Source organism: Bos javanicus, chromosome 16 (genome assembly GCF_032452875.1).
Source record: "Bos javanicus breed banteng chromosome 16, ARS-OSU_banteng_1.0, whole genome shotgun sequence".
Classification (NCBI taxonomy): Eukaryota; Metazoa; Chordata; class Mammalia; order Artiodactyla; family Bovidae; genus Bos; species Bos javanicus.
The window spans coordinates 6,666,177-6,693,791 of NC_083883.1; the positions used below are offsets into that span (position 1 = coordinate 6,666,177).

At 38.9% G+C, this 27,615-nt stretch overlaps 2 protein-coding genes across 3 annotated transcripts in view; both read right to left on the bottom strand.

Moving 5' to 3' along the window:
- LOC133227536 (complement factor H) overlaps positions 1-27,615 on the bottom strand; it is a 396,803-nt gene that overhangs the window by 99,769 nt on the left and 269,419 nt on the right. The window lies entirely within an intron of this gene.
- Positions 16,829-27,615, bottom strand: part of LOC133227538 (complement factor H-like) — a 39,213-nt gene continuing 28,426 nt past the window's right edge. For both annotated transcript variants that reach the window (XM_061382131.1, XM_061382132.1), the window contains 3 exons: positions 27,440-27,613; positions 17,673-17,855; positions 16,829-17,238 (listed from right to left, as the gene is read on the bottom strand). In XM_061382131.1, the coding sequence (XP_061238115.1) occupies positions 17,042-17,238; positions 17,673-17,855; positions 27,440-27,613 (554 nt within the window). In that variant the 3' untranslated portion in view covers positions 16,829-17,041. The remainder of the gene's footprint in view (positions 17,239-17,672; positions 17,856-27,439; positions 27,614-27,615) is intronic.

Below are 27,615 nucleotides of genomic sequence, written 5' to 3' on the forward strand. Positions count from 1 at the left end.
CAATCTTCTTTATCTTCTCAAAGAACCAGCTTTTATTTATCAATCTTTACTATTATTTCCTTCACTTCCTTTTCTCTTTGTAATATAAATTTATATATTTTAATTGGAGGCTAATTACCTTACAATATTGTAGTGGTTTTGCCATACATTAACATGGACCTGCCATGGGTATACATGTGTTCCCCATCCTGAGCCCCCCTCCCACATCCCTCCCCATCCCATTCCTCTGGGTTATCCAAGTGCACCAGCCCCGAGTGCCCTGTCTCATGCATCATACCAGGACTGGCAATACATTTCACAAATGATAATATACAGGTTTCAATGCCATTCTCCCAAATCATCCCACCCTGGCCCTCTCCCACAGAGTCCAAAAGGCTGTTCTAATATCTGTGTCTCTTTTGCTGTCTTACATATAGGCTTACTGTTACCCTCTCTCTAAATTTCATATATGTATATGCGTTAGTATACTGTATTGGTGTTGTTCTTTCTGGCTTACTTCACTCTGGATAATAGGCTCCAGTTTCATCCACCTCATTAGAACTGATTCAAATGTATTCTTTTTAATGGCTGAGTTATATTCCATTGTGTATATGTACTACAACTCTCTTATCTATTTGTCTGCTAATGCACATCTAGGTTGTTTAGCCTCCATACGTTTGTATTTTTAGTAGTTTTTTTTTTTTTTTTTTCCCTGTTGCTGCTAAGTCGCTTCAGTAGTGTCTGATTCTGGGCGACCCCATAGATGGCAGCCCATTAGGCTCCTCTGTCCCTGGGATTCTCCAGGCAAGAATACTGGAGTGGATTGCCATTTCCTTCTCCAATGCATGAACGTAAAAAGTGAAAGTGAAGTTGCTCAGTCATGTCTGACTCTTAGTGACCCTATTGACTGCAGCCTACCAGGCTCCTCCATCCATGGATTTCCCAGGCAAGAGTACTGGAGTGGGGTGCCACTGCCTTCTCTGAAGGCGATGTATTTTTAATAGTTTTTTTTTTTTTTTTTCCCCCTGTGGTTGACATCTAATCTTACTGCATTGTGGTCAGAAAAGATGCTTGGTATGATTTCGTTTTTTTTTTTTTTTTTAAATTTACCAAGGCCAGATTTATGGCCCAGGATGTGATGTATCCTGAAAAAGGGTCCATGTGCATTGAGAAAAAGGTGAAATTCATTGTTTTGGGGTGAAATGTGCTATAGATACCAATTAGGTCTAACTGGACTATTGTATCATTTAAACTTTGTGTTTCCTTGTTAATTTTCTGTTTAGTGATCTATCCATAGGTGTGAGTGGGGTGTTAAAGTCTCCCACTATTATTGTGTTATTGTTAATTTCCCCTTTCATACTTTGTTAGCATTTCCTTACATATTGTGGTGATCCTATGTTGGGTGCATATATATTTATAATTGTTATATCTTCTTCTTGGACTGATCCTTTGATCATTATATAGTGTCCTTCTTTGTCTCTTTTCACAGCCTTTACATTAAAGTCCATTTTGTCTGATATGAGTATTGCTACTCCTCCTTTCTTTTGGTCTCCATTTGCATGAAATATCTTTCCCTGCCCTTCACTTTCAGTCTGTATGTTTCCTTGGTTTGAAATGAGTCTCTTGAAGACAGCATATATAGGGGTCTTGTTTTTTTTTTTTAATCCATTCAACCAGTTTTGTCTTTTGGTTGGGGCTTTCAACCCATTCACATTTAAGGTAATTATTGATAAGTATGACCCCATTGCCATTCACTTTATTGTTTTGGGTTCAAGTTTATACACCCTTTCTGTGTTTCCTGTCTACAGATCCTTTAGCATTTGTTGGGGAGCTGATTTGGTGGTGCTGAATTCTCTCAGCTTTTACTTGTCTGTGAAGCTTTTGATTTCGCCTTCATACTTGAATGAGATCCTTGCTGGGAATGGAGAAGGCAATGGCACCCCAGTCCAGTACTCTTGCCTGTAAACTCCCATGGACGGAGGAGCCTGGTGGGCTGCAGTCCATGGGGTCGCTAGGAGTCGGACACGACTGAAGTGACTTAGCAGCAGCAGCAGCAGCAGCTTGCTGGGTACACTGATCTGGGTTGTAGGTTTTTCTCTTTCACCACTTTAAGTATGTCCTGCCATTCCCTTCTGGCCTAAGGAATTTCCATTGAAAGATCAGCTGTTATCCTTATGGGAATCCGCTTGTGTGTTATTTGTTGTGTTTCCCTTGCTGCTTTTAATATTTGTTCTTTGTGTTTGATCTTGGTTAATTGGATTCATATGTGTCTTAGGGTGTTTCTCCTTGGGTTTATCCTGTTTAGGACTCTCTGCATTTCTTGAACTGGGTGACTATTTTCTTCCCCATTTAAGGGAAGTGTTCAACTATTATCTCCTCAAGTATTTTCTCATGGTCTTTCTTTTTCTACTCTTCTTTGGGACGCCTATGATTCGATTGTTGGGGTTTTTAACATTGTCCCAGAAGTCTCTGAGGTTGTCCTCATTTCTTTTAATTCTTTTTTCTTTTTTCCCTCTCTGATTGATTTATTTCTGCCATTCAATCTTCTACCTCACTAATCCTATCTTCTGCATCTGCTGTTCTACTGTTGGTTCCCTCCAGAGTGTTTGTGATCTCATTTGTTGCATTATTCATTATGTATTGACTCTTTTTTATTTCTTGGAGGTATTTATTTCTTGTATCTTCTCAATCCTTGTCTCCAGTCTATTTATCTGTAACTCCATTTTGTTTTCAAGATTTTGGATCATTTTCACTATCATTATTCTGAATTCTTTCTCAGGTACATTCCCTATCTCTTCTTCCTTTGTTTGGTTTGGTGGGCGTTTATCCTATTCCTTTAACTTCTGAGTATTTCTCTGCCTTTTCATCTTGTTTATATTGCGGTGTTTGGGGTGGCCTTTCCATACTCTGGCAGTTTGTAGTTCCTCTTTATTGTGGAGGTTCCTCACTGTGGGTGGGGTTGGATGGGTAGCTTGTCAAGGTTTCCTGGTTAGGGAAGCTTGTGTCGGTGTTCTGGTGGGAGGAGCTGGATTTCTTCTCTCTGGAGTGCAATGAAGTGTCCAATAGTGAGTTTTGAGATGTCAGTGGGTTTGGTGTTACATTGGGCAGCCTGTATATTGAAGCTCAGGGCTATGTTCTTGTGTTGCTGGAGAATTTGCATGGTATGTTTTGCTCTGGTTCTTGTTGGCTATTGGGTAGTGCTTGGTTTCATTGTAGGTATGGAGTCTTTTGGTGAGCTCTTATCGATTAATGTTCCCTGGAGTCAGGAGTTCTCTGGTGTTCTCAGGATTTGGACTTAGGCCTCCTGACTCTGGGTTTCAGTCTTATTCTTACAGTAGTCTCAAGACTTCTCCATCTATACAGCACCAATGACAATACTCTAGATTAATGATGAAAAGTTTCTCCACAGTGAGGGACGCCCAGAGAGCTTCACAGAGTTACATGGAGAAGAGAATACAGAGGAGGGAAATAGAGGTGACCAGGAGAAGAGGGGGAATCCAAAGGGGAGACAGCAAGCTATCCAGTAATCACTTCCCTATGTGCTCTCCAAAGTCTGGACCACTCAGAGATATTCATGGAGTTACACAGTGAAGACAAGAGGGAGGAAGGAGACTGATGTAGACAGGAGGAGAAAATGGGGAATCAAAAGGAGAGAGATAGATCCAGCCAGTAATTAGTTCCCCAAGTGTTCTCCACAGCCCAGAACACACAAGGAGATTCACAGAGTTGGGTAGAGAAGAGAAGGGGGAGGGAGGAGATAGCAGCAACCTCGTGGAGAAAAAGCAGAGTCCAAAGGGGGAGAGAGCAGTCAAGCCAGTAATCTCGCTCCAAAGTAAAAATGGGTACTGACTATTGGGTTCTTAAAGGTACAAAATTGATAACAAATACCAAAAAGCAAAGATTAAAAATCTAGTGTAGAGGTTAGATTCTCAAAAATATGTTATTAAAAAAACAAACCAAAGTCTTAAAATAATAAATATATATGAAGTTTGCTTTAAAAATATGGTCTTTTTTTTTTGCAAGGTTATAAAAATAGTAGGTTATACAAATGAAAATTAAAGGAGTAACGGAGGACTTTAAAATTTAAAAATTAAAAAATGATAATAGTAAAAATATATCTAGGAATTTCTCTGGAGCTATTATGGACAGTGTAGGGTCAATTCATTTTCAGATAGTCCCTTGATCTGGCTTATACTTCTTCTCAAGATCTATAGGCCCCTTCCTATGTAGTCAGTGCTAACTACAGGGTTTTAATCTGTTGCACCTGTCACTTCCAAAGTGGTTCCCTCTGTTTATTTTTGTTTCTTCTGTTTCTGGTCTCTTCAGCATCTAATTTCTGCCCTGACACAAGGGGGTGATGGTGGTCACTTTTTCAGGCTCACTTGTTGAGTCGTGCTGTTGGGAGGGAGCAACACTGCAAACAAGTATCACTGGCGTGTGTGGGAAGTGCTCCCAGGGTTTCTGCTGCCCTAGGTTTGGCCCCGCTCACCGCGTGTGTGCTTTCATTCTACACTTCTCAACCTCTATGTTGCTCTGCTGGGAACTATCCGAGGTGGGCCCTGGGTTGCATACATTTCCCAGGTTTAAGTTTCTCAGTTTCATGTTCTCGGGCACTCCACAAAGGCGCAGACTTGGTTGGACCTGCGTATGATGCCCTTCACAGGTCTGAGCAGCTCAGGTGACCAGGTGTTTGGTGAGTGCAGTCACCCCAGGCAGGGGGTGCGTCTTATCGCCTCCGCCATCCCAGCCACTAGTTTTCTGAGTGTACAATGGACGCACCTTCTCATGTGTCCCTTGTGTCTCTTCTGGGGAGCTAATCTCTGGCTCCAGCCCTCCCAGCAGATGTCGACCCTCCAGAATCCCAAGTAGTCTTGGTTAGCAACAAAGCCTGCTTGCGGTTTGGTAGATGATGCCTCTCTGGGGCCATGATTGCTCCGTTCTGGCTCTGGCTGCCTGCGCCTGCCTGTCTCTGGCTGGAGATGGGCTGGTCCACAGTCAGCTAGCTGTGCACAGTCCTTTGTTCTGTGAGCCTGCCTGGCAGAGTCTCAGGTTAGGGCTTTTCAGAGGATAGTTATCTCTCTCTCTCTCTCTCTCTCTCTCTCTCTCTCTCTCTGGCTATCCCACATCTGGGTTGCTATCTAACCTTAGTTCCCTCAGATTGCCATCAGGATATTCAGGCCCAGGCCTTATTCTAAGCAATGCAGCCCTCACCTCCCTGTCCAGCCCCTGCTTGCTAGTGGCAGAATCGAGCCTCTGTACTGTTTCTCAGGTTGGCAGGTAATCTGTGGGTTTTATTTATTTATTTATTTATTTTTCCTCCTGGTTATGTTGTCCTCTGAGGTTCCAAGACTCACTGCAGCCCCTTCAGTGGGAGTGTTTCCTAGTGTTTGGAAATCTCTCTTTTTTCAGACTCCTTTCCTGGGACAGATCTCAGTCCCTACCTCTTTTGTCTCTCTTTTTATCTTTTATATTTTCTCCTACCTCCTTTTGAAGACAATGGACTGCCTTTCTGGGTGCCTGATGTCCTCTGCCAGCATTCAGAAATTGTTTTGTGGAATTTTCTCAGCGTTCAAATATTCTTTCAATGAACTTGTGGGGGAGAAATTGGTCTCCCCGTCCTATTCCTCTGCCATCTTAGGACTGCCTCCCTTCATTTCTTTTTTATTTATTTCTGCTCTGATCCTTATAATTTATTTCCATTTACTATTTTTGGCTTTTTGTTTTTGTTGCTGTTGTTCTTTTATCAGCTGATTTAGGTGTAGAGTTAGGTTGTCTATTTTATAATTTTCTTGTATCTTCAAGTAGGATTGTATTGTTATACAGTTCCCTCTTAGAACTGCTTTGCTGCATCCCATAGGTTTTGTGTCATTGTGTTTTTGTTGTCATTTCTTTCTATGAATCTTTTGATTTCCTTTCTGATGTCTTCAGTAACCTCTTTATTATTTAGAAATGTATTGCTTATTATCCTTGTTTTGCGTTTTTTGTTGTTGTTGTTGTTGTTTTGTTTTTGCAGTTCTTTCCCTGTAATTGATATCTAGTCTTGTAGCTTTGTGGTCAGAGAAATTGCTTGGTATGATTTCAATGTCCTGAAATTTACTGAGGCATGATTTGTGGCCCAAGCTGTGGTCTATCATGGAGAATGAATGTTCCATGTGCACTTGAAGAGAAAGTGTATTCTGAATTTTGGGGTGGAAAGTTCTGAAGATATCAATTAATCCAAATGGCCTAATGTTTCATTGAAGGTTTGTATTTTCTTATTGATTTTCGGTTTTTCATGCTCTGTCCATTGGTATAAGCAATGTTATACCACCTACTATTAGGTTAAATAGATTAAACATTAAAGCCACCTGCTATTATTGTGCTATTCTCGAGCTCCAGTTTTTGTTTGTTAGTATTTGCCTCATGCAAGGAGGTGCTTCTATGTTGGATGCATAGATATTTACAGTTGTTATGTCTCCTTTTCAGATTGATCCATTGATCATTTTGTAGAGTTCTTTTTTATCTCTTGCAATATTCTTTACTTTAAAGTGTGTTATATCTGAAATGAGAATTGCAACTCTGGGTTCTTTTAATTTCCATTTGCATGGGTATCACTTTCCATCCTTTTGCTTTCAACCTGTATGTGTCTCTAGGTCTGAAATGGGTCTCTTGTAGGCTGCAAATATATGGGTCTTGTTTTTGTATCCATTTATCCAGTCTATATCTTTTGGTTGAAGAATTTAGTTCATTTACATTTAAAGTAATTATTGATATATATGTTTCTATTGACATTTTCTTAATTGTTTTTGTAGGTCTTTCCTTTCTCTTTTGTTTACGACTTATATAAGTCCCTTTAGTATTTGTTGTAATGCTGGCTTGTGGTCCTAAATTCTCTTAAATTTTTCTTTTCTGTAAAGCTTTTGATTTCTCCATCAGTTTTGAATGAGATCCCTACTAGATAGAGTAGGCCTGATGGTAGATTTTTTTTTTTTCCTTTCAGTATTTTAAATATATCCTGACATTACCTTCTGGCTTGCAGAGTTTCTGCTGGCTTGCAGAAAGGTCTGCTGTTACTTGTATGGGTTTTTCCATTGTATGTTACTTGTTTCTTTTCCCTTGATGCTTTTAATATTGTGTTTTATACTTTGTGCTTTTAATCTTGGTGTTTAATGTCTGTTAGCTTGATCAGTATGTGTCTCAACATCTTTCTCCTTGGATTTATTTTGTATTAGACTCTGTGCTTCTTGGACTTGATTGACTATTTCCTTTCCCATGTTGAGGAAGTTTTCAACTATAATCTCCTCAAAAATGTTCTCAGTGCCTTTCTTTTTCTGTTCTTCTTCTGAGACCCCTATAACTCAAACACTGGTGAGTTTAATACTTTCATATGTTTCTTCTCATTATTTTTCTCTTTAGCAGTTATTTCTGCCATTCTGTCTTCTAGCTCACTTATTTGTTCTTCTGCCTCAGTTACTCTACTATTGGTTCCTCCTAGAGTATTTTTAATTTCAGTAGTGTGTTATTCATCTCTCCTCATTATTTATTCTTTATTTCTTCTATGTCCTTGGTAATTGTATTAATTGTGTTAATTGTTTCTTGCATATTCTACATCCTATTTTTGAGGCTTTGGAACATCTTTTCTGTCATTATTCTGAGTTATTTTTCAGGCAGTTTTCTTATTTCTTCCTTGTTTATTTGGTCTTGTGAGTTTCTACCTTGTTTCCTCATTTGTCCTATATTTCTGTGTCTTTTCTTTTTTCTTTTTCTACCTTACTCCATTTGAAGTCTCCTTTTCCCAGACTTTAGGGTTGTATCCCTTCTTCCTTTTGGTTTTTGCTTTCAGTAGGAAAGGTTGTTTCAGTGGTTTGTGTTGATTTCTTGCTAGGGGTGACTTGAGCCTGTGTTGTAGTGGAGGAAGTGAGTTGTTTTATTATTTTCTTTTTCTTTTTCTTTTTTTCCTTATGGAGAAGGCTGTGTGAGGCAGTATAATTTGGAGTGTCTGTGTGAATCCTGTGGCTGGTGTAGTTTTTGTGCTTTTGTCTTGCCAGTTGATTGGGTAAGGTGTCCTGCAGAGTATGCCATTGGCAGCCCAGTGACACCAGGCTCTGTTTACAGTTCTAGGCCTTTGTGGATTTTCTCAGTAATTAATTTCCTTAATTTCTATGGGGGTTGGGTGCAGTTAGGAGTTCTCTCGCAGTCTCAGATCTTGGACTCAATGCTCCCACCTCAGTGGCTCAGTCTCAGGCACAATCTCCCATCCTGAAGTTCTCCAGCTATTCTTTTCACTTTTTATGTCTTATCTTTTGTCCCACCTCATTCCAGTGAGCTTAACTTGCCACCCTGGAGACCTGGGGTCTTCTGCTCTCTTAGCCGCTGCTTTGTAAGCATTGTTCAATATCTTGATGAGTTTTTGATGTATTTGTGGGGAAGTTGGAAACCTCCCCATCTTACTCCTCCACATTTTTTCCTACTTCTTTTTTATGTATTGTGAGGTTATATAAAATTGTGTAGAATTCTATATAAAATATCCTGTGCATTTAAGAAGTAGCATAACATTTTTGTAAATGGCACAGTATTAAGAGACAGACTAATAAGAATTTAAGTTTTGTCATAACAATGGGATAGATGTGAGGTCTTCAGTGATATACTATGAGTTGTGTGGCTTCCATCTCATCTGTGAAATATCAACAATCATATACTCAGTATATGAGCTTCCTCTCTATGGTCTTCCCTCATAGCTCATTAGTAAAGAATCTGCCTGCAATGCAGGAGATCCAGGTTCAGTTCAAGGGTCGCGAAGATCTCCTGGGGAAGGAAATGGCAACCCACTCCAGTATTCTTGCCTGGAGAATCCCATGGACAGAAGAGCTTGGCATTCTACAGTCCATAGAGTCACAAGAGTCAGACATGACTTAGCAAATAAACCACCACCATACCCAGTAATAAGGCCCTTTGTGAAGATCACACATATTAATTATACAATATTTTGAAATGTAGTATAGATAAGTATTCAGTTGTTACTAAAACTTAGCTTTTCTTAATTTGATATCTTCTTAGGCAATTATCTTACCACTAAACATTCCTGGGAACACAAACTTCAAAGGAAGCTAGAAACGTAATTCTTACTAGCAAGTCATATCTCCAGACACAAACTGCGATTTCCTAACACTAAAATAAAGAAGAGTATAGTGGAGACTGGATTAGGAAATCACACACATAATTCTACAAATTACTCCATTAGAAAATGAACTCTATATTTTAAAGAAGGTTTAGATTCATAGCAAATGTGAGCAGAAAATACAGAGCTCCCAAACTCCCCACCACACGCACACACACACACACACACACACACACACACACCCCTGGATTGAGATTTGTTTTAAGGATCTGGCTCATGTGATTGTGAAGACTGGTAGGTCTGAAACCTGCAGTGTAGGTGGCAGCCTGGAAAATTCAGGAGGGGTGTGTGTTGCAGTTTTTACTTTGGAAGCCTTGAGAGGCAGAGTTCCTTTTTTCTGGAAGGAGCTCAGTGTTTTCTCTTAAAATTTTCAACAGAATGGATGAAGAACACCCATGTTATGAAAGGTAATTTACTTTATTCAAAGTCTGTGATTAAATGTTAATCATATCTTTAAGATGCCTTCAGAGAAACAGCCAAGCTGGTTTGACCAAGCTATTGAGTACTATAACCCGGCCAAGTTGATACAAAATTAACCACCATACAAAATATTCAAGTTGAACTTGGATATTTAGTTCAGGAGATTGCCAACCCAATTATGAAAGATTCATCTAATTTCTTCTCCCTGCTTGCATAAAATACATGAGATGAGTTGTAAATGGAAGAATGAATCATCAGTCATTAAGAAGTCATTAAGAAGGAGATAATTTGAAATTTCTCAGTGGAGCTAGTCGTAAAGACCTGCATAAGAATGCAGGAGACTTAAAAGATGGGCATTTGATTCCTGGGTTGAGAAAATCTCCTGGGGAAGGAAATCACAACCCACTCTAGTATTGTTGCTTAGAGAACCCCATGGACAGCTGACCCGGTCAGGCTACAGTCCCTGGGGTCGCAGAGAGTCGGACACGACTGAAGCGACTTAGCACGGCACAGCACAAGACAGAAATAGAGATGCTGTTATCCAGGGATGACCTGTGTTTTATCCACATGGCTGAGAACTTATAGGTATTAAAGCACAAGAGACTGACAAGGTTTTTGAGAACCTTACACTAGCAGAAATGCGTTCAGCAGGGACTGAAAGGGACAGGATTCATACACATAAAGGAAGAATGCCTCCAAAGATAGAGCTCTGATAACGGGGCTTCTTTCAGCTGAGAAAGTAGGCTCACTTCTTTGGTGGGTTGAAAAGTTGGGGCTGTCCCCCATGGTTTTTTTTTGTTGTTGTTGTTGTTGTTGTTTTTTTTTCATAGAGAAGTGTTCTCTAATGAGATTTCTTCTCATGGGTTTTGAGTTTAAGACTTGAGACTCATTTTTCTTTCTCTTTCTCCATTTTTTTTAAATTTTATTTTGTTTTTAAACTTTACATAATTGTATTAGTTTTGCCAAATATCAAAATGAATCCACCACCAGTATACATGCGTTCCCCATCCTGAACCCTCCTCCCTCCCCATACCTGGTAATGTCTATTCTATGTATGTATTAACATTGTTAATACATTAACATTGAAAACACATTCCTTGTTTTCTGGTTCATAGGGTCACACACGAACAGGAATTTTGCCCAAGGATGGACAAGAAACTGTGTCTCATCCATAACTTATTTGGAAGACATTTAATAAAATTTGGGCTTTAGAGTTGATGCTGAAAAGGGTGAAACCTTGGGAGATGCTGGGATTGGGTGAATATATTTGACACTTGGGAAACACAGGAAGCTGAGAGGCTGCAATGTGCACTGTTATGTGTCAAATAGTGTCTTCAAAAGCTTTTTTAGAATCCTTACAGCCAAGACCTAAAAGTCTTACTTTATTTAGAATTAGGTATCTAACAGATGTAATCAAGTTAAGGTGCAATCGTTTTGGTCGGCTTCAATGAAATATGACTGATGTCTTTTAATAAGAAGAAAATACAAGTAAAGACAAAGACACTCAGAGAAAATATTCTGTGACCAGAGAAGCAGCAGTTAGACTAATGCAGCTTCAAGCCAAAAACCAGCGAGGACTAATGGCCACACCCAGAAGCTACAAAGAAGCAAAGAATATTCTACTCATTCTCAGAGAGAACATGGAATAAAGAAGAACAAATTGAAGCAAATGCTATTGTTAGTGTTCCAGGGGCCCCAAACCCATGTATAGTGTTCCATGCCAAAGACCTCCTCTAATCCTAATCACCATCCAAAGCTTCTACCTCAATTCTATCACTTTAGAAAGTTTAATTTCAAAATTCAGATTCTGGAGGGCTCACTCCATCTTCTTTCCAAAGTTAATAGCTCTTCAAGAAAGAGTTAACTGCAATTCTCTTTATGTGTATTGATATATTTACTGTGCTGTCCTGTGTTAATTCGGGCCATGAATTGGTTAGATTTGTACTTAATGAAGATTTCAAATGTATATTTGAAGATTATATATTTGAAGATTTCAAATGATGATATACTAATATCGGAAACTGAGGAATAAGTCTCAATAATTTTACCTCTAGTAGTGAACCATATGACTAACAGAGTTGGCTGACAAGAACAAAGGTCTATCCACCCACCAGTTGAGTGACACTTAGATTGTTCCCAGGTTGTGGATTTTCTTTTCAGAAAAGGCAAAACTACAGTCACAGAGCCAAATTAATGGTTCTCAGAGGTTAGGGTTTGATGAAGAGGATTGTCTGCAGAAGATTCTTTGGGGTTATTGAACAGATGGTGCTAGTGGTACAGAACCTGCCGGCCAATGCAGGAGATGTAAGAGAATAGGTTTGATCTCTGGGTTGTGAAGATCACCCGGAGGAGGAAATGGCAACCCCCTGCAGCATTCTTGCCTGGAGAGTCCCATCAACCCAGAAGCCTAGCAGCCTACAGTCCATAGGGTCGCACAGAGGTAGACATGGCTGAATGCACAGCAGCCTATATTTTGACTAGATGACTCTTATGCAACTGTATACATTAGTCAAAATTTCTTGAACTGTGTGCTTAAAGAGTGTGAGCTTATTGTATGTAATTACCTGAGTAAAATCAGATTTTATTTTTCAGATGTAAAAATACACTTCTTTGTTTTATTACTCCCATTTAACTTGAAAAATTATGTAACTCTAAAAGGAATCTACTTTTAAGGGAATAACTGCAAATACCAAATATCAAAATTTTAAAATGATCAAGGCATTTTTCTGTCAACCTGTGTACTACACTTTTTATACAAATTTGACATCAACCCCTTGGACATTGTATTGTGAGTTTTTTTTTTTAATTTCGTGTCTGTGAATTCCTCCATTAAAAATAATTACTTTTAAGAGTGATTCTGAAACCACTTTATTTTATTCAATATATTTTCATAGTTAATAAAAGATCTTAGACTTAATTATCCTTGATGGATTTAAAAGATTGACTTCTCATACAGCATTAATGTAAACCTAAATTTCCTTCTTGATATTAGACTTGGGCTGTATAATTTATCACTTGCATCTTAGTATGTGGATAAAGCCACTTCTCTCAAAGAGAATTGACTGTGTGTAGGATCTGTTCATAATTCTTTAATTTAAAAAAATAGAAGTTTGACATATACAGACTACTATATATAAAATAGATGACTAATAAGGACCTACCATATAAGACAGGAAACTCTACTCCATACTCTGTTACAGCCTATATGGGAAAAGAACCTAAAAAAAAAGTGTATATCTTTAACTGAGTCACTTTGCAATGCATCTGGTACTACACATTATAAATCAACTATGCTCCAATAAAATTTGGTTTTAAAATAAAAAAATAAGTCTGAGACTTGTTCACGATTCTCATATTTGCATGTAATTATCCATGCACAGTACATAGTCATCTCATTTTTAGCTTAGAAAATCATAACCTTTCACTGAAACTGAAAAAATATTTTGTGTTCTTACTGTCCAGGTTCCTTCTTTAGACTCACTCTTCATTCACTAAGTCAGTATAAAAAAGAATGAATTTTTGCCATTTTATACAACATGATTGGACTTGGAAGGTATTATTCTTTGTGAAATTTGTCATACAGAGAAATACAAGAACCATATGATATCAATACAAGAACCATATGATATCACTTATATGTGGAATTAGAAAAAAAATTAATTGAAAAAGACACATGTACCCCAGTGTTCATCGCAGCACTGTTTACAATAGCCAGGACATGGAAGCAATCTGCATGCCCATCAGCAGTTGAATGGGTAAGAAAGCTGTGGTACATATAGACAATAGAGTATTACTAGGCCATTAAAAGGAACACATTTGAATGAGTTCCTAATGATGTGGATGAAACTGGAGCCAATTATACAGAGTGAAGTAAGCCAGAAAGAAAAACACCAATACAGTATACTAACACATATATATGGACTTTAGAAAGATGGTAATGGTAACCCTGTATGTGAGACAGCAAAAGAGACACAGATGGATATAACAGTCTTTTGGACTCTGTGAGAGAGGGATAGGGTGTGATGATTTGGAAGAATGGTGCTAAAACATGTATAATATGATATATGAAAAAAAACACCAGTCCAGGATCAATACAGGATGCTTGGGGCTGGTGCACTGTGATGACCTAGAGGGATGGTACGGGGAGGGAGGTGGGAGGGTGGTTTAGGATGGGGAACACATGTACACCCGTGGTGAATTCATGTTGATGTATGGCAAAACCAATACAATATTGTAAAGTAATTAGCCTCCAATTAAAATAAATACATTTATATTTTTTAAAATTTTAAAAAATGAATGAATATAACAAAACAGCAACAGACTCACAGATACAGATAATGAGCAAATGGTTGCCAGTGGGGAGAAGGAAGCAGGGAGGAACAATAGGTGTATTTGATTAAGAGATATTATGTATAAAATAAAGAATCTCCAAGGACATAGGAAGCATAACCAATATTTTACAATAACACTAAATACAGTATAATATTTAAAAATTGTGGATCTCTGTGTTTTACACCAGAAATATGTCAACTACAAATTATTTTAAAACAAAGTATTGTAAAGATTTGCTAAAACTTTTTAAGTGAAAGTTGATTATGAACAGAGTCTGTAAATTAACACTCATCTTTACACAGAATGACAATAAATGCAGAAAAATGATAGAACTGATCTTTAAAAATCACCATTTTCTAGACAACAGTGAAATAACTGTTTGTAGCCTTGGTCATAAATAAATTCTACAACCATTAGTTGAAAAATTTGGAGAAATAATATCTACAAAAATGTTAATATTTACAGCAAAGCTAACTGTAACAATTTCATTTAAGGGTGAGAAAAACAGCTGTTACCAGCAATTCAGATTTACATCAATTAGCACCAGAGGTGATGGCTATGCTTCTTAGACTAAGATGGTCAATTGATGTAGTACAAAGTAATAAGATAATACCTTAAATATTGTAGCTTGATTATTTAAATCTATTTTAATAAAAAAATTTTATGATATTTAGAAATTTAAAATGTTTATAGTTAACTGATTTAAGCTTAATATGCTGTTTAAAATGTATGAACATAAAAATCACCTTTCAGACTGGTGGTAAATGTTTCTAAAATGCTTTGTACCAGCAAAATAAGGAAAATGTTACTAGACCTGGAGTTTATTAGCAAATTGATCTCTAAAGGTCCTGATGTGTCACTTTGGATATTTCTTTTAGAAAATATTTTAAGGTTCAATGTTGATGATATACACTGAAGACAGAAAAATTCAAGAATTCATGTAAGTAAAAAGAAGTGAAAAACCTTTTACACCTATTATCTGTGAATATTGAGTATGCCAAAGCCTTTGAGTGTGTGGATCACAATAAACTGTGGAAAATTCTGAAAGAGATGGGAATACCAGACCACCTGATCTGCCTCTTGAGAAATTTGTATGCAGGTCAGGAGGCAACAGTTAGAACTGGACATGGAACAACAGACTGATTCCAAATAGGAAAAGGAGTCCGTCAAGGCTATATATTGTCACCCTGTTTATTTAACTTAAATGCAGAGAACATCATGAGAAACACTGGACTGGAAGAAACACAAGTTGGAATCAAGATTGCCGGGAGAAATATCAATAACCTCAGATTGCAGATGACACCACCCTTATGGCAGAAAGTGAAGAGGAACTAAAAAGCCTCTTGATGAAGGTGAAAGAGGAGAGGGAAAAAGTTGGCTTAAAGCTCAACATTCAGAAAACGAAGATCATGGCATCCGGTCCCATCACTTCATGGGAAATAGATGGGGAAACAGTGTCAGACTTTATTTTTCTGGGCTCCAAAATCATTACAGATGGTGACTGCACCCATGAAATTAAAAAAGATGCTTACTCCTTGGAAGGAGAGTTATGTCCAACCTAGATAGCATAATCAAAAGCAGAGACATTACTTTGTCAACAAAGGCTCGTCTAGTCAAGGCTATGGTTTTTCCTTTGGTCATGTATGGATGTGAGAGTTGGACTGTGAAGAAGGCTGAGCACTGAAGAATTGATGCTTTTGAACTGTGGTGTTGGAGAAGACTCTTGAGAGTCCCTTGGACTGCAAGGAGATCCAACCAGTGCGTTCTGAAGGAGATCAGCCCTGGGATTTCTTTGGAAGGAATGGTGCTAAAGCTGAAACTCCAGTACTTTGGCCACCTCATGCGAAGAGTTGACTCATTGGAAAAGACTCTGATGCTGCGAGGGATTGGGGGCAAGAGGAGACAGGGACGACAGAGGATGAGATGACTGGATGGCATCACTGACTCGATGGACGTGAGTCTCAGTGAACTCAGGGATTTGGTGATGGACAGGGAGGCCTGGTGTGCTATGATTCATGGGATCGCAAAGAGTCAGACACGACTGAGCAACTGATCTGATCTGATCTGTGAATTCAACTCTAGCTATACTAAATAGTTTCTTACATTTCTTGCCAATATTTTTCTATAAAAATTTATTCAGTGTTTAAAGCAGAGTGTCTTATCTGTGTGTGTGTATTTAATGTTCAATTTTTTAATCACATATATGCCATGTTATAGTAGTTATGCAATATGATTCTCATTGTTCTTTATTTGAATTATGTGTACTTCATAAGCATCTTGTAAAATATTATGAGATCCAACCAGTCCAGGCCAAGGTAAATCAATCCCGAATGTTCATTGGGAGGACTGATGCTGAAGCTGAAACTCCAATATATTGGCCACCTGATGTGAAGAGCTGACTCCTTTGAAAAGACCCTGATGCAAGGAAAGATTGAAGGAGGGAGGAGAAGGGGACAACAGAGGACGAGATGGTTGGATGGTATCACTGACTCACTGACTCAATGGACATGATTTTGAATAAGCTCTGGGAGTTGCTGATGGACAGGGAGGCCTGGAGTGCTGCAGTGCATGGGGTCACAAAGAGTCGGACACGACTGTATGACTGAATTGAACAGAAATTATTATGTATTTCATCATTTTTGGTTTATTCATCTATTGATAGATGATCAAAAGTAAGATAAACTGCTTATATTTAATTGCTGAAATAAGTATGACATAGTTTGCTTTTATATGTTTAATAAGTTATATTATCAATATTTTGACTGTTTTCCATTTCTTTCCACACTTTTTCCCCATGTCTTCTAAAACAGAGTTTCAGAAACCCTCAGAAGTAATGGAGAAAGCTTTAAGAAGTTTAGGAAACTGATGGGTGGAAGGAGGCCTGAAAGTGATTGACTCTAATTTCTTGCTCTAAATGTTTCATGAACAGGACACATAACATTTTGATTTGCCAAGTTTAATGAGGTACTTTTAAGAAGTGATTCATTGGACCCATCTCTCAATTACATTGTCCCCATAATATTTAATACAAATCTGATTTATGATTCAAGATGAGTTAAAAAATACTTGATAAAGGAAACAGAATTGAATTAATAAGGAAAAATCTGAATACATGTACATATTTCAGTTTTACAACTGCATTTAGTCAATGTTTTATCCACATCGAGGATACACCACCTTTCCTTCCCGACAAGTTGCTCGAAATGTATGTTTTGGTGTCAGTTGACGATAACCATATTGACACATAAATTCAATAGTATCCTCTGTTTTAGCGTAAAGTTTTTTATCGTGTTTCCATCTTAACTGTATGTGATGTTTTCTCATTGTTTCTTCTGAAATTAGACATGCCTCTAAAATTAAAGAAAATAAACATGAACCTTTGAGTAATATGCAAATACTTTCAACAGAATTTCAGGGTTTCAAGAACTTTGGTCCAAAAATTCTTCCTCAAACCTTTTCTAAACCAATACACTGAAAATGTATGATGTAGGTTTCATCATATTAAAAAAATTAATGTTATAAGAATGAGATACTTTGTTTAGTGTAATCATTAAATGTTATAAGATTCATAATGTCAGTTATCATATGAAGAGCTTTCATAAAGGAGCCATTGTTGCTTGAACATGAAATTGTCTAACTTTATTTCTATATACAGAGATTAATCCTTGGTGTGCAAGCATTAACTGGTTGTTATTTAATCCATAAAAACTCTATTATAAACAGTTAAACATTATGCTGTTTACAAGGATTATCCCAGGATTCAAGAGAAGTTTAAAGCATTTACCTAAGCATTTTGGTGGTTCTGACCACTCTCCATTCCAACATACTACGTTTCTGTTTCCCCGAAGTTCATAGTAGGCCTGACACCGGTACTCAACAATCGATCCTGGAGGATATACTGATTGCAGGAGTGAGGTAATGTCTCCGTTGTCTATTGGTGGAGGAGGCCCACATTTTCCTTGAGAGTCTAAAAATAATGGCGTTTGCTTTATTCAAAAACTCCTACAGTTTTAAACAAATAAAATAAAAATGCAGCCAAATATGTCATACCAAAACTTAAGATTTCTGATGACAGAAATGATTTATTGAAGGAATTTTAATCACTTAATCAGAAATACACATTTTAAGACCTATTTTACCACCATGGAAGCACATATAGTACTTTAACAAATATGTCTGCTTTTGCAGTGTCCTGATGTTCAAACATGTTTTCTTTCAGAGTATATGCAGGAAAGATGGATAGCTAAGATAAAAAAAAAAAATTACCTTTTTATACAACATGTTGTAATGTCTGTGAAAGGAAACTTTGGCTTCCATTTCTGGACAAGATGAGGTAAAAATATTTGTGCTTATAGCATCTGCTAGGTATTCCTTCTGCCAAATAAAGGACCTGAGCATATTATAAAAACCAACACAGAAGACTGTGAAAAAAGTAGTAAGTCAATCTGCTTAGGGACCTTGGGATTCAAAGAGTTACACTGAAGAGAGTCTTTGGGGTTTTCATTTTGCCTTCTATGTACCCTGAGTGGGCCACAGAGACAGCAACCCAGAAATAATACAAGTTCAGAAAGAAAAAAAAAAAGTCTCATGAAGCAGTTGATCTCTTTAAGAAAAGGCCCGGAAAAGAGTAGCCTAGCAAGATACAGTTTTCACAATACTGAATTAGTCTAGAAATACTACACTAAGTGTATACACTAAGTTCTTGTGTGCACCAGGACCCAGAGACCCCACAGAGACTAAGCCAGAATTGTGTATGAGTGTCTCCTGCAGAAGTATGGGTGAGCAGTGCACTGCTACAGGGGCAGGGGCTCTGGGTGCAGTAGACCTGGATATACCATAAGCCCTCTTGGAGGAGGCTGCAATTAACCCCACAAAAGAGCCGCCAGAACCTACACAGGACTGCAGAAACAGTTTCTTAGAGGGCACAAACAAAGCCTTGTGCACAAAAGAACCCAGGAGAAAGAAGCAGTGACCCCACAAGAGACTGACCCAGACTTGCTCATCAGTGTCCAGGAGTCCTCAGCAGAGGCATGGGTTAGCGGTGGCCTGCTGCAGGTTTGGGGGCATTGAGTGCAGCAGTGCATGCATAAGACCTGTTGAAGGAGGTCACCAGTATCTTCCTTATCTCCACTACTGTTTGGCCACAGGTCAAAAGACAGGGAGAGAACATGACTCCACCCATCAAGAGAAAATTGAACTAAAGATTTACTGAGCATGACCCCTTCCATCAGACCAAGACCCAGTTTTACCCTGAGTCAGTCTCTCTCATCAGGAAGCTTCCATAAGCCTGTTATCCTCAACCATCAAAGGGCAGACAGAATGAAAACCACAGTCACAGAAAACTAACCAATCTGATCACATGGACAACAGCCTTGTAGAACTCCATGAAACTCTGAGCCATGCTGTATAAGGCCTTCAAATTGGATGGGTCATGGCAGAGGATTCTGACAAAATGTGGGCCACTAGAGAAGGGAATGCCAAACCACTTCAGTATTCTTGCCTTGGGTACCCCATGAACAGTATGAAAAGGCAAAAAGATATGACACTGAAAGATGAACTCCTCAGGTGGGGAGGTGCCCAGTATGCAGATCAGCAGAGAAATAATTGCAGAAAGAAAGAAGAGATGAAGAAAAAGCAAAAATAACATCCAATTGTGGATGTGACTGGTGATCGAAGTAAAGTCTGATGCTGTAAAGAGCACTATTGCATAGGGACCTGGAATATTAGGTCCATGAATCAAGGCAATTTGGAAGTGGTCAAACAGGAGATGACAAGAGTGAACATCGGCATTTTAAAAATCAGCAAAGTGAAATGGACTTGAATGGGTGAATCTGATTCAGGTGACCAGTATATCTACTACTTTGAGCAAGAATCCCTGAGAATTGGAATAGCCATCATAGTCAACAAAACAGTCTGAAATGCAGTGCTTTCATGCAATCTCAATTACGACATAATGATTGATGTTCATTTCCAAGCCAAACCATTGACAAGCACAGTAATCTAGGTATATGCCCTGGACAGTAATGCTAAAGAAGCTGAAGTGGAATGGTTTTCTGAAGATGTACAAGGACTTCTAGAACTAACAAGCAAAAAGATGTCCTTTTCATTATATTGGATTGGAATGCAAAAGTGGGAGGTCGAGATACCTGGACTAACAGGCAAGTTTGGCGTTAAGAGTACAAAATGAAGCAGAGCAAAGAGTAACAGAGTTTTGCCAAGAGAACACACTGGTCATAGCAAACATCCTCTTCCAATAATACAAGTGAAAACTCTAAACATGGACATCACCAAATGTCCATGGAAAACTTTACACATGGCAATACCAAAGTCAGATTGATGATATTCTTTGCAGCCAAAGGTAGAGAAGCTCTATACAGTCAGCCAAAACAAGAATGGGACCTGACTGTGGCTCAGATCATGAACTACTTGTTGCCAAATTCATACTTAAATTGAAGAAAGATGTGAAAACCACTAGACATTCAGGCATGACCTAAATCAAATCCCTTACAATTAGAGTGGAAGAGACAAATAGATTCAAGGGATGTGATAAGACAGAATGCCTGAGAATCTATGGACAGTGGTTCCTGACTTTGTACAGGGTGAAGGGATCAAAATCATCCCCAATAAAAAGAAACATAAAAAAGGCAAAATGGTTGCCTCAAGAGGCATTACAAATAGCTGAGAAAAGAAGAGATGCTAAAGGCAAAAGAGAAAAGGAAAGATAAAATGATTTGAATGCAGTGTTCCAAATAGTAACAAGGAGAGATAAGAAAGCCTTCCTCAGTGATCAGTGCAAAGAAATAGAGGGAAATAATAGAATGGGAAAGACTGGAGATCTCTTCAAGAAATTTAGAGATACCAAGGACATTTCATGCAACGATGGGCACTATAAAGGACAAAAATGGTATGTACCTAACAGAAGTAGAAGATACTAAGAAGAGGTGGCAAGAATACACAGAAGAACTATACAAAAAGGATCTTCATGATCCAGATAACCCCAAAGGTGTGATCACCCACCTAGAGCCAGACATCCTAAAATACAAAAGTCAAGTAGGCCTTAGGAAGCATCACTGTGAACAAAGCTAGTGGAGGTGATGGTATTCCAGTTGAGCTATTTCAAATCCTAAAGATGATGCTCTTTAAGTGCTGCACTCAATATGCCAGCAAATTCAGCAGGGAACAAAGGCCTGCAAAATGTCAATTTTCATTCCAATCCCAAAGAAAGGCAATCCCAAAGAATGTTCCAACTATCAAACAATTGCATTCATCTCACACGCTGGTAAAGTAATGCTGAAACTTCTCCACGCTAGGCTTCAACACCACGTGACCCATGAAATTCCTGATATTCAAACTGGATTCAGAAAAGGCAGAGAAACCAGAGATCAAATTGCCAACATCCGTTGAATCATCAAAAAAGCATGAGAGGTCCACAAAAAAATCCACTTCTGTTTTATTGACTACACCAAAACCTTTGACTGTGTTGACCACAACAAACTGTGGAAATTAAATAGATGGTAACACCTGACCTGTGGAGAATGCAATGGCAACCCACTCCAACACTCTTGCCTGGAAAATTCCATGGACGGAGGGGCCTGATGGGCTGCAGTCCATGGGGTCGCTAGGAGTCGGACACAACTGAGCGACTTCACTTTATTTTTTCACTTTCATGCATTGTAGAAGGAAATGGCAACCCACTCTAGTGTTCCTGCCTGGAGAATCTCAGGGACGGGGAAGCCTGGTGGGCTGCCGTCTATGGGGTGGCACAGAGTCGGACACGACTGAAGCGACTTAGCAGCAGCAGCAGCAGCAGCAACACCTGACCCGCCTCTTGAGAAATCTGTATGCAGGTCAAGAAGCCACAGTTAGAATCAGACATGGAAGAAAAACTGGTTCCAAATCAGGAAAGGAGCACATCAAGTCTGTATACTGTCACCTGCTTACTTAACTTCTATGCAGAGTACATCATGCAAAATTCCAAGCCAGATGAAGCACAAGCTGGAATCAATATTGTCAGGAGAAATATCAACAACGTCAAACAGGCAGATGGCACCACCCTTATTGCAGAAAGTGAAGAAGAGCTAAAGAGTCTTCTAATGAAAGTGAAAGAGGAGAGTGGAAAAGTTAGCTTAAAAATCAACATTCAGAGAACTAAATCATGGCATCCGGTCCCATCTCTTCATAGCAAACAGATGGTGAAACAATGGAAACAGTGAGAGACTTCATTTTGGGGGCTCCAAAATCACTGCAGATGGTGACTGCAGCCATGAAATTAAAAGACACTTGCTCCTCAGAAAAAAGTTATGACCTACCTAGACAGCATATCAAAAAGCAGAGACATTAGTCTGCCAACAAAATTCCACCCAGTGAAAGCTATGAATTTTTCAGTCATCATGTGAAAGTTGGACTATAAAGGAAGCTGAGCACCGAAAAATTGATGCTTTTGAACTGTGGTGTTGAAGAAAACTCTTGAGAGTCCCTTGGAATGCAAGGAGATCAAACCAGTCAATCCTAAAGGAAATCAGTCCTGAATATTTATTGGAAGGACTGATGATGAACCTGAAACTCCAATATTTTGGCCAGCAGATGAAAAGAACTGACTCTTTAGAGAAAACCCTGACACTGGGAAAGATTGAAGGTGGAAGGCTAAGGGGATAACAGAGGATGAGATGGTAGGATGGCATCACTGGCTGGATGGACATGAGGTTAGTTAAGCTCTGGGAGTTGGTGATGGATGGGAAATCCTGGTGGGAAATTCCATGGAGGTGCAATGAGTCAGACATGACCAAGTGACTGAACTGGACTAATTTAGTCTAGACACACAATGGCAGAAACCTCAGACCAATTCTTTCCATGCCTTGATCTACAGGGTCCAAGTAAGCAGCTCACATTTCCACCCACATAATGAGCAAACTCTTGAGAGTCCCTTGGACTGCAAGGAGGTCCAAAGAGTCCATCCTAATGGAGATCAGTCCTAGGTGTTCATTGGAAGGACTGATGTTGAAGCTGAAACTCCAATACTTTGGCCACCTCATGCGAACAGCTGACTCATTGGAAAAGACCCTGATGCTGGGAGGGACTAGGGGCAGGAGGAGAAAGGGATGACAGAGAATGAGATGGCTGGATGGCATCACCGACTCGATGGACATAAGTTTGAGTGAACTCCCAGAATTGGTGATGGACAGGGAGGCCTGGCGTGCTGCAATTCATGTTGTCGCAAAGAGTTGGACATGACTGAGCAACTGAACTGAACTGAACTGAATGAGCGAAGAAGAAACCTCTGCCCTTTCTCCTGGTGTCAGAGGAGGCCAAGTGAGAACCTTGGACTTGCACCCTACATGGCAGTTATGGAGGCCTGATTAATGAAGGAGTCCAATAACATCCTTAGCCCCAAGTTATAAAACTCAAGTGTCTGAATACAGTTGAAAATCATTTATCAGACCAAAGACCAGGTAAACCTCAAAAGAGAAATAGCAATCAACAGAAGACAACACTGAGATGACACAGATATTGAAATCATTGGATGATGGTTTTTAAATATCTAGTCCAATTGGTAGAACTAGAAAATAGATTATTAGAAAACCACTTGGATTGACAATATATTGCGGATGGCAGAATGATCAATAAGTTTGAATATTAACTAACCTTGAAAATAGACTGAAAAAAAAAACAAAAACAGACATAGCTTCAAGGACCTGTGGGAGGATAGCAAAGAAGGTTGAACATGAAGTTGAAAATAAAGAATAAGAGATAAAAAAAATAATAATAATGGCTGACTTCCCTATGCGATCATTTTCTGATGGTCTAAATGGAAAGGAAATCCAAAAGAATGGGGAAATGTGTATATGTACGTGTAAATGTACATTCATTTTGATGTACAGTGAAACTAACACTATATTGCATAGGAAATACACTCCAAAACTTTTTTTAGAATAATGGCTGATAATTTCTCCAATATGGCATATGACTTAGTGACTAACCAAAAACAACAACTACATACTAAAACTGCTCAGTGAATTCCAAATGGGGTGGAGCCAAAAAACTTAATGTCAAGATACATCATAATCAGTTCCTGTTGTGTTGTTCAGTCGCTCAATTGTTTCTGACTCTTTGCAACCGTGTGGATTATAGAAAGCCCAGCTTCCCAGTCCTTCATTAACTCCCAGAATTTGCTCAAAGTCATGTCCATTCTGTCGATCATGCCATCCAACCATCTCATCCCCTGATGTCTCTTTTCCTCTGTGCTTAATCTTTTCCAATATCAGGTTATTTTCCAATGAGTCAGCTCTTCTCATCAGGTGGCCAAAATACTGGAGCTTCAGCTTCAGCATAAGTCTTTCCAATGAATATTCAGGACTGATTTCTTTTAGGATTCACTGGCTTGATCTCCTTGCAGTCTAAGGGACTCTCCAGAGTCTTTTCCAGCACTATAGTTCAAAAAATCAATTCTTTGGTACTCAGCCTTCTTTGTGGTCAAACATTCACATCCATACATTACTTTTTGAAAAACCATAACTTTGACAATATGAACCTTTGTTGGTAAAGTGATGTCTCTGCTTCTTACCATGCTGTCGAGGTTTTCATAGCTTTACTTCCAAGCAGTCTTAATTTCATGGCTGCAGTCAGCATCTACAGTGATTGTGAAGCTGAAAAGAATGAAGTCTGTCACTGTTTCCATTTTCCCCCATTTTTGACATACAGTGATGGATCCCATTACCATGATCTTCGTTTTTTGAATGTGGTTTTAAGCTAGCTTTTTCAATCTCCTCTTTCACCATTATCAAGAGGCTCTTCTGTTCCTCTTTGCTTTCTGCCATTAGTGTGATGTCATCTGTGTATCTGAGGTTATTGGCATTTTTCCTGGCAATCTTGTTTCCAGCTTGTGCTTTTTCCAGCCTGATATTTTTTTTAAGGTTAAATATAATAAGAGTATGATTTCCCTGTTGATTTTATTACAGTTGTGCAAAATTGTCATCTGATATGGTGCTCAATGTACATAGAGAGGGTACTACAGACATTTATGTTAAAAATGTGGAGAGAACTAATAAATCTAAATGGAAGTAAGCATTCCACATTTTATCTGAGGTGGTAAAATGTCAGCAACAGTAGGGAGTGATAAACTGCCTGCTGCTGCTAAGTCACTTCAATCGTATCCGACTTTGTGTGACCCCAAAGACGGCAGCCCACCAGGCTCCCCAGTCCCTGGGATTTTCCAGGCAAGAGTACTGGAGTGGGGTGCCATTGCCTTCTCTGGATAAACTATATATGTGTATATTAATACCTAGAGAGACTAAGAAAACCATGCAAAGACATATACTCAAAAACAATGCAGATCCAAGTCAAATTATTTTACAATGTTCAAAAATCCCCAAGGAAGTCAAGAAAAGAAAAACGTTGAGAATTGAAGGAAACACACACAAAACAAAGAAGAAAATGGCAGACTGTCCTTAATAGTTAATAAGTCACTCTAAATATAAATGGTCCTAAATACATCAATTAAAAACCTGAAAATGGCAGGGTAGACACCTAAACAAGAATCAGCTGTATGTTGTCTAAAAAAAAAGTATCTTCAAACATGAAAACATGTTCAAGTGGAGATTGCAAAAATTACACACCAGGAAAAAGTTAACTTGAAAAATTAGAAGTGGTAATGTACATGGAACAACAGACTGGTTTCAAATAAGAAAAGGCTGTATATTGTCACCTTGCTTATTTAACTTATATGCAGAGTACATCATGAGAACTGCTGGGCTGGAAGAAGCACAAACTGGAATGAAGATTGCTGGGAGAAATATCAATCACATCAGATATGCAGATGACACCATCCTTATGGCAGAAAGTGAAGAGGAACTAAAAAGCCTCTTGAGAAAGTGAAAGAGGAGAGTGAAAAAGTTGGCTTAAAGCTCAATATTCAGAAAACGAAGATCATGGCATCTGGTCCCACCACTTCATTGCAATAGATGGGGACATAGTGGAAACAGTGTCAGACTTTATTTTAGGGGGCTCTCAAATCACTGCAGATGGTGATTGCAGCCGTGAAATTAAAAGACACTTACTCCTTGGAAGGAAAGTTATGACCAACCTAGATAGTATATTGAAAGGCAGAGATATTACTTTGCCAATAAAAGTCCATCTAGTCAAGACTATGTTTTTTCCAGTGGTCATGTATGGATGTGAGAGTTGGACTGTGAAGAAATCTGAGTGCCAAAGAATTGGTGCTTTTGAACTGTGGTGTTGGAGAAGACTCTTGTGAGTCCCTTGGACTGCAAGGAGATCCAACTAGTCCATCTTAAAGGAAATCAGTTCTGGGTGTTCATTGGAAGGACTGATGCTGAAGCTGAAACTCCAATACTTTGGCCACCTCATGCAAAGAGTTGACTCATTGGAAAAGACCCTGGTGCTGGGAGGGATTGGGGGCAGGAGGAGAAGGGGATGACAGAGGATGAAATGGCTGGATGGCATCGCTGACTCGATGGACATGAGTTTGAGTGAACTCTGGGAGTTGGTGATGGACAGGGAGGCCTGGCGTGCTGTGATTCATGGGGTCTCAAAGAGTCGGACATGACTGAGCGATTGAACTGAACTGAACTGAATGTACTTCTTGGTTTTGATTCCCATCCTGTCTTATCTCTAAACACTGAAGTGTCCCAGTACCAAGTTCAGACTCTTTATTTTTATGTGTACACTCATTTCCTGAATGAGTTCAGCTAGTTATTGTTCAGTCACCAAGTCATTTCTACTACTTTGTGACCCCATGGACTGCTCATGCCAGGTTTCCAGGTCCCTGACCTCTCCCAGAGTTGCCTAAGTTCATGTCCATTGAATCGGTGATGTCACCCAAATAGCTCACCTTCTGTCACCCTCTTCTCTGTCTGCCTTCAACCTTTCCCAGTTTAGGGTCTTTTCCAATTAATCAGCTATTCACATCAAGCTTAACTTGAGGATTTTGAACATAACCTTACTAGCATGGGAGATGACTGCAATTGTCTGGTGATCTGAACATTTTTTAGTACTGTCCTTCTTGGGAATTGGTGAGGATTGACCTTTTCCACTCCTGTGACTACTGATGGGTTTCCCAAATTTGCTGATGTAATGAGTGTAGCACTTTTGTAGCATCATCCTGTAGGATTTTAAATAGCTCTGCTGGAACTCAGCTAGCAACCTTTCTTTAAATATCATCCATAGGTACAGCTGCCCACATCTATGTCAGATTTTGTGATCAGCTGCTTATTCCATGTCTCAAAGTGGAATTTCTTGGGCTGTTAAATGTAACTATGGTATCTTTTACACACTTATCTTCAGAAAACAACTGACTATCTTAATGATTTAAGACAGGAAATGTCCCATGATTCCAACTGCTCAAATCTGGTCAACGCTGTCATACAATAAACATGTTAGACTACATATTAAGACCACAAAAGAACTGGGTTTTCAACATTTTTTTTTTGCAACTAAAAATTATTCCAGAAAGGCTACTTCATCCTAATTTTGATTCAATATATCTTGTTATTATATTCTCTAAATTGGGTGGACAGGGTGAATAAGATACTCTACCTTTACACTGAGGTGGTTCTGTCCAAATTCCATTCAAACATATGACTTCTATCTCTCCAAAAAGGTCATAATTCCCAATGCATTCGTAACGTGCTCTCTCACCACTCTGATATCTAGACTTCTGATTGTGTATAATAGCATTTTCCACTTGAGGTGGATTCACACAGGAAACATCT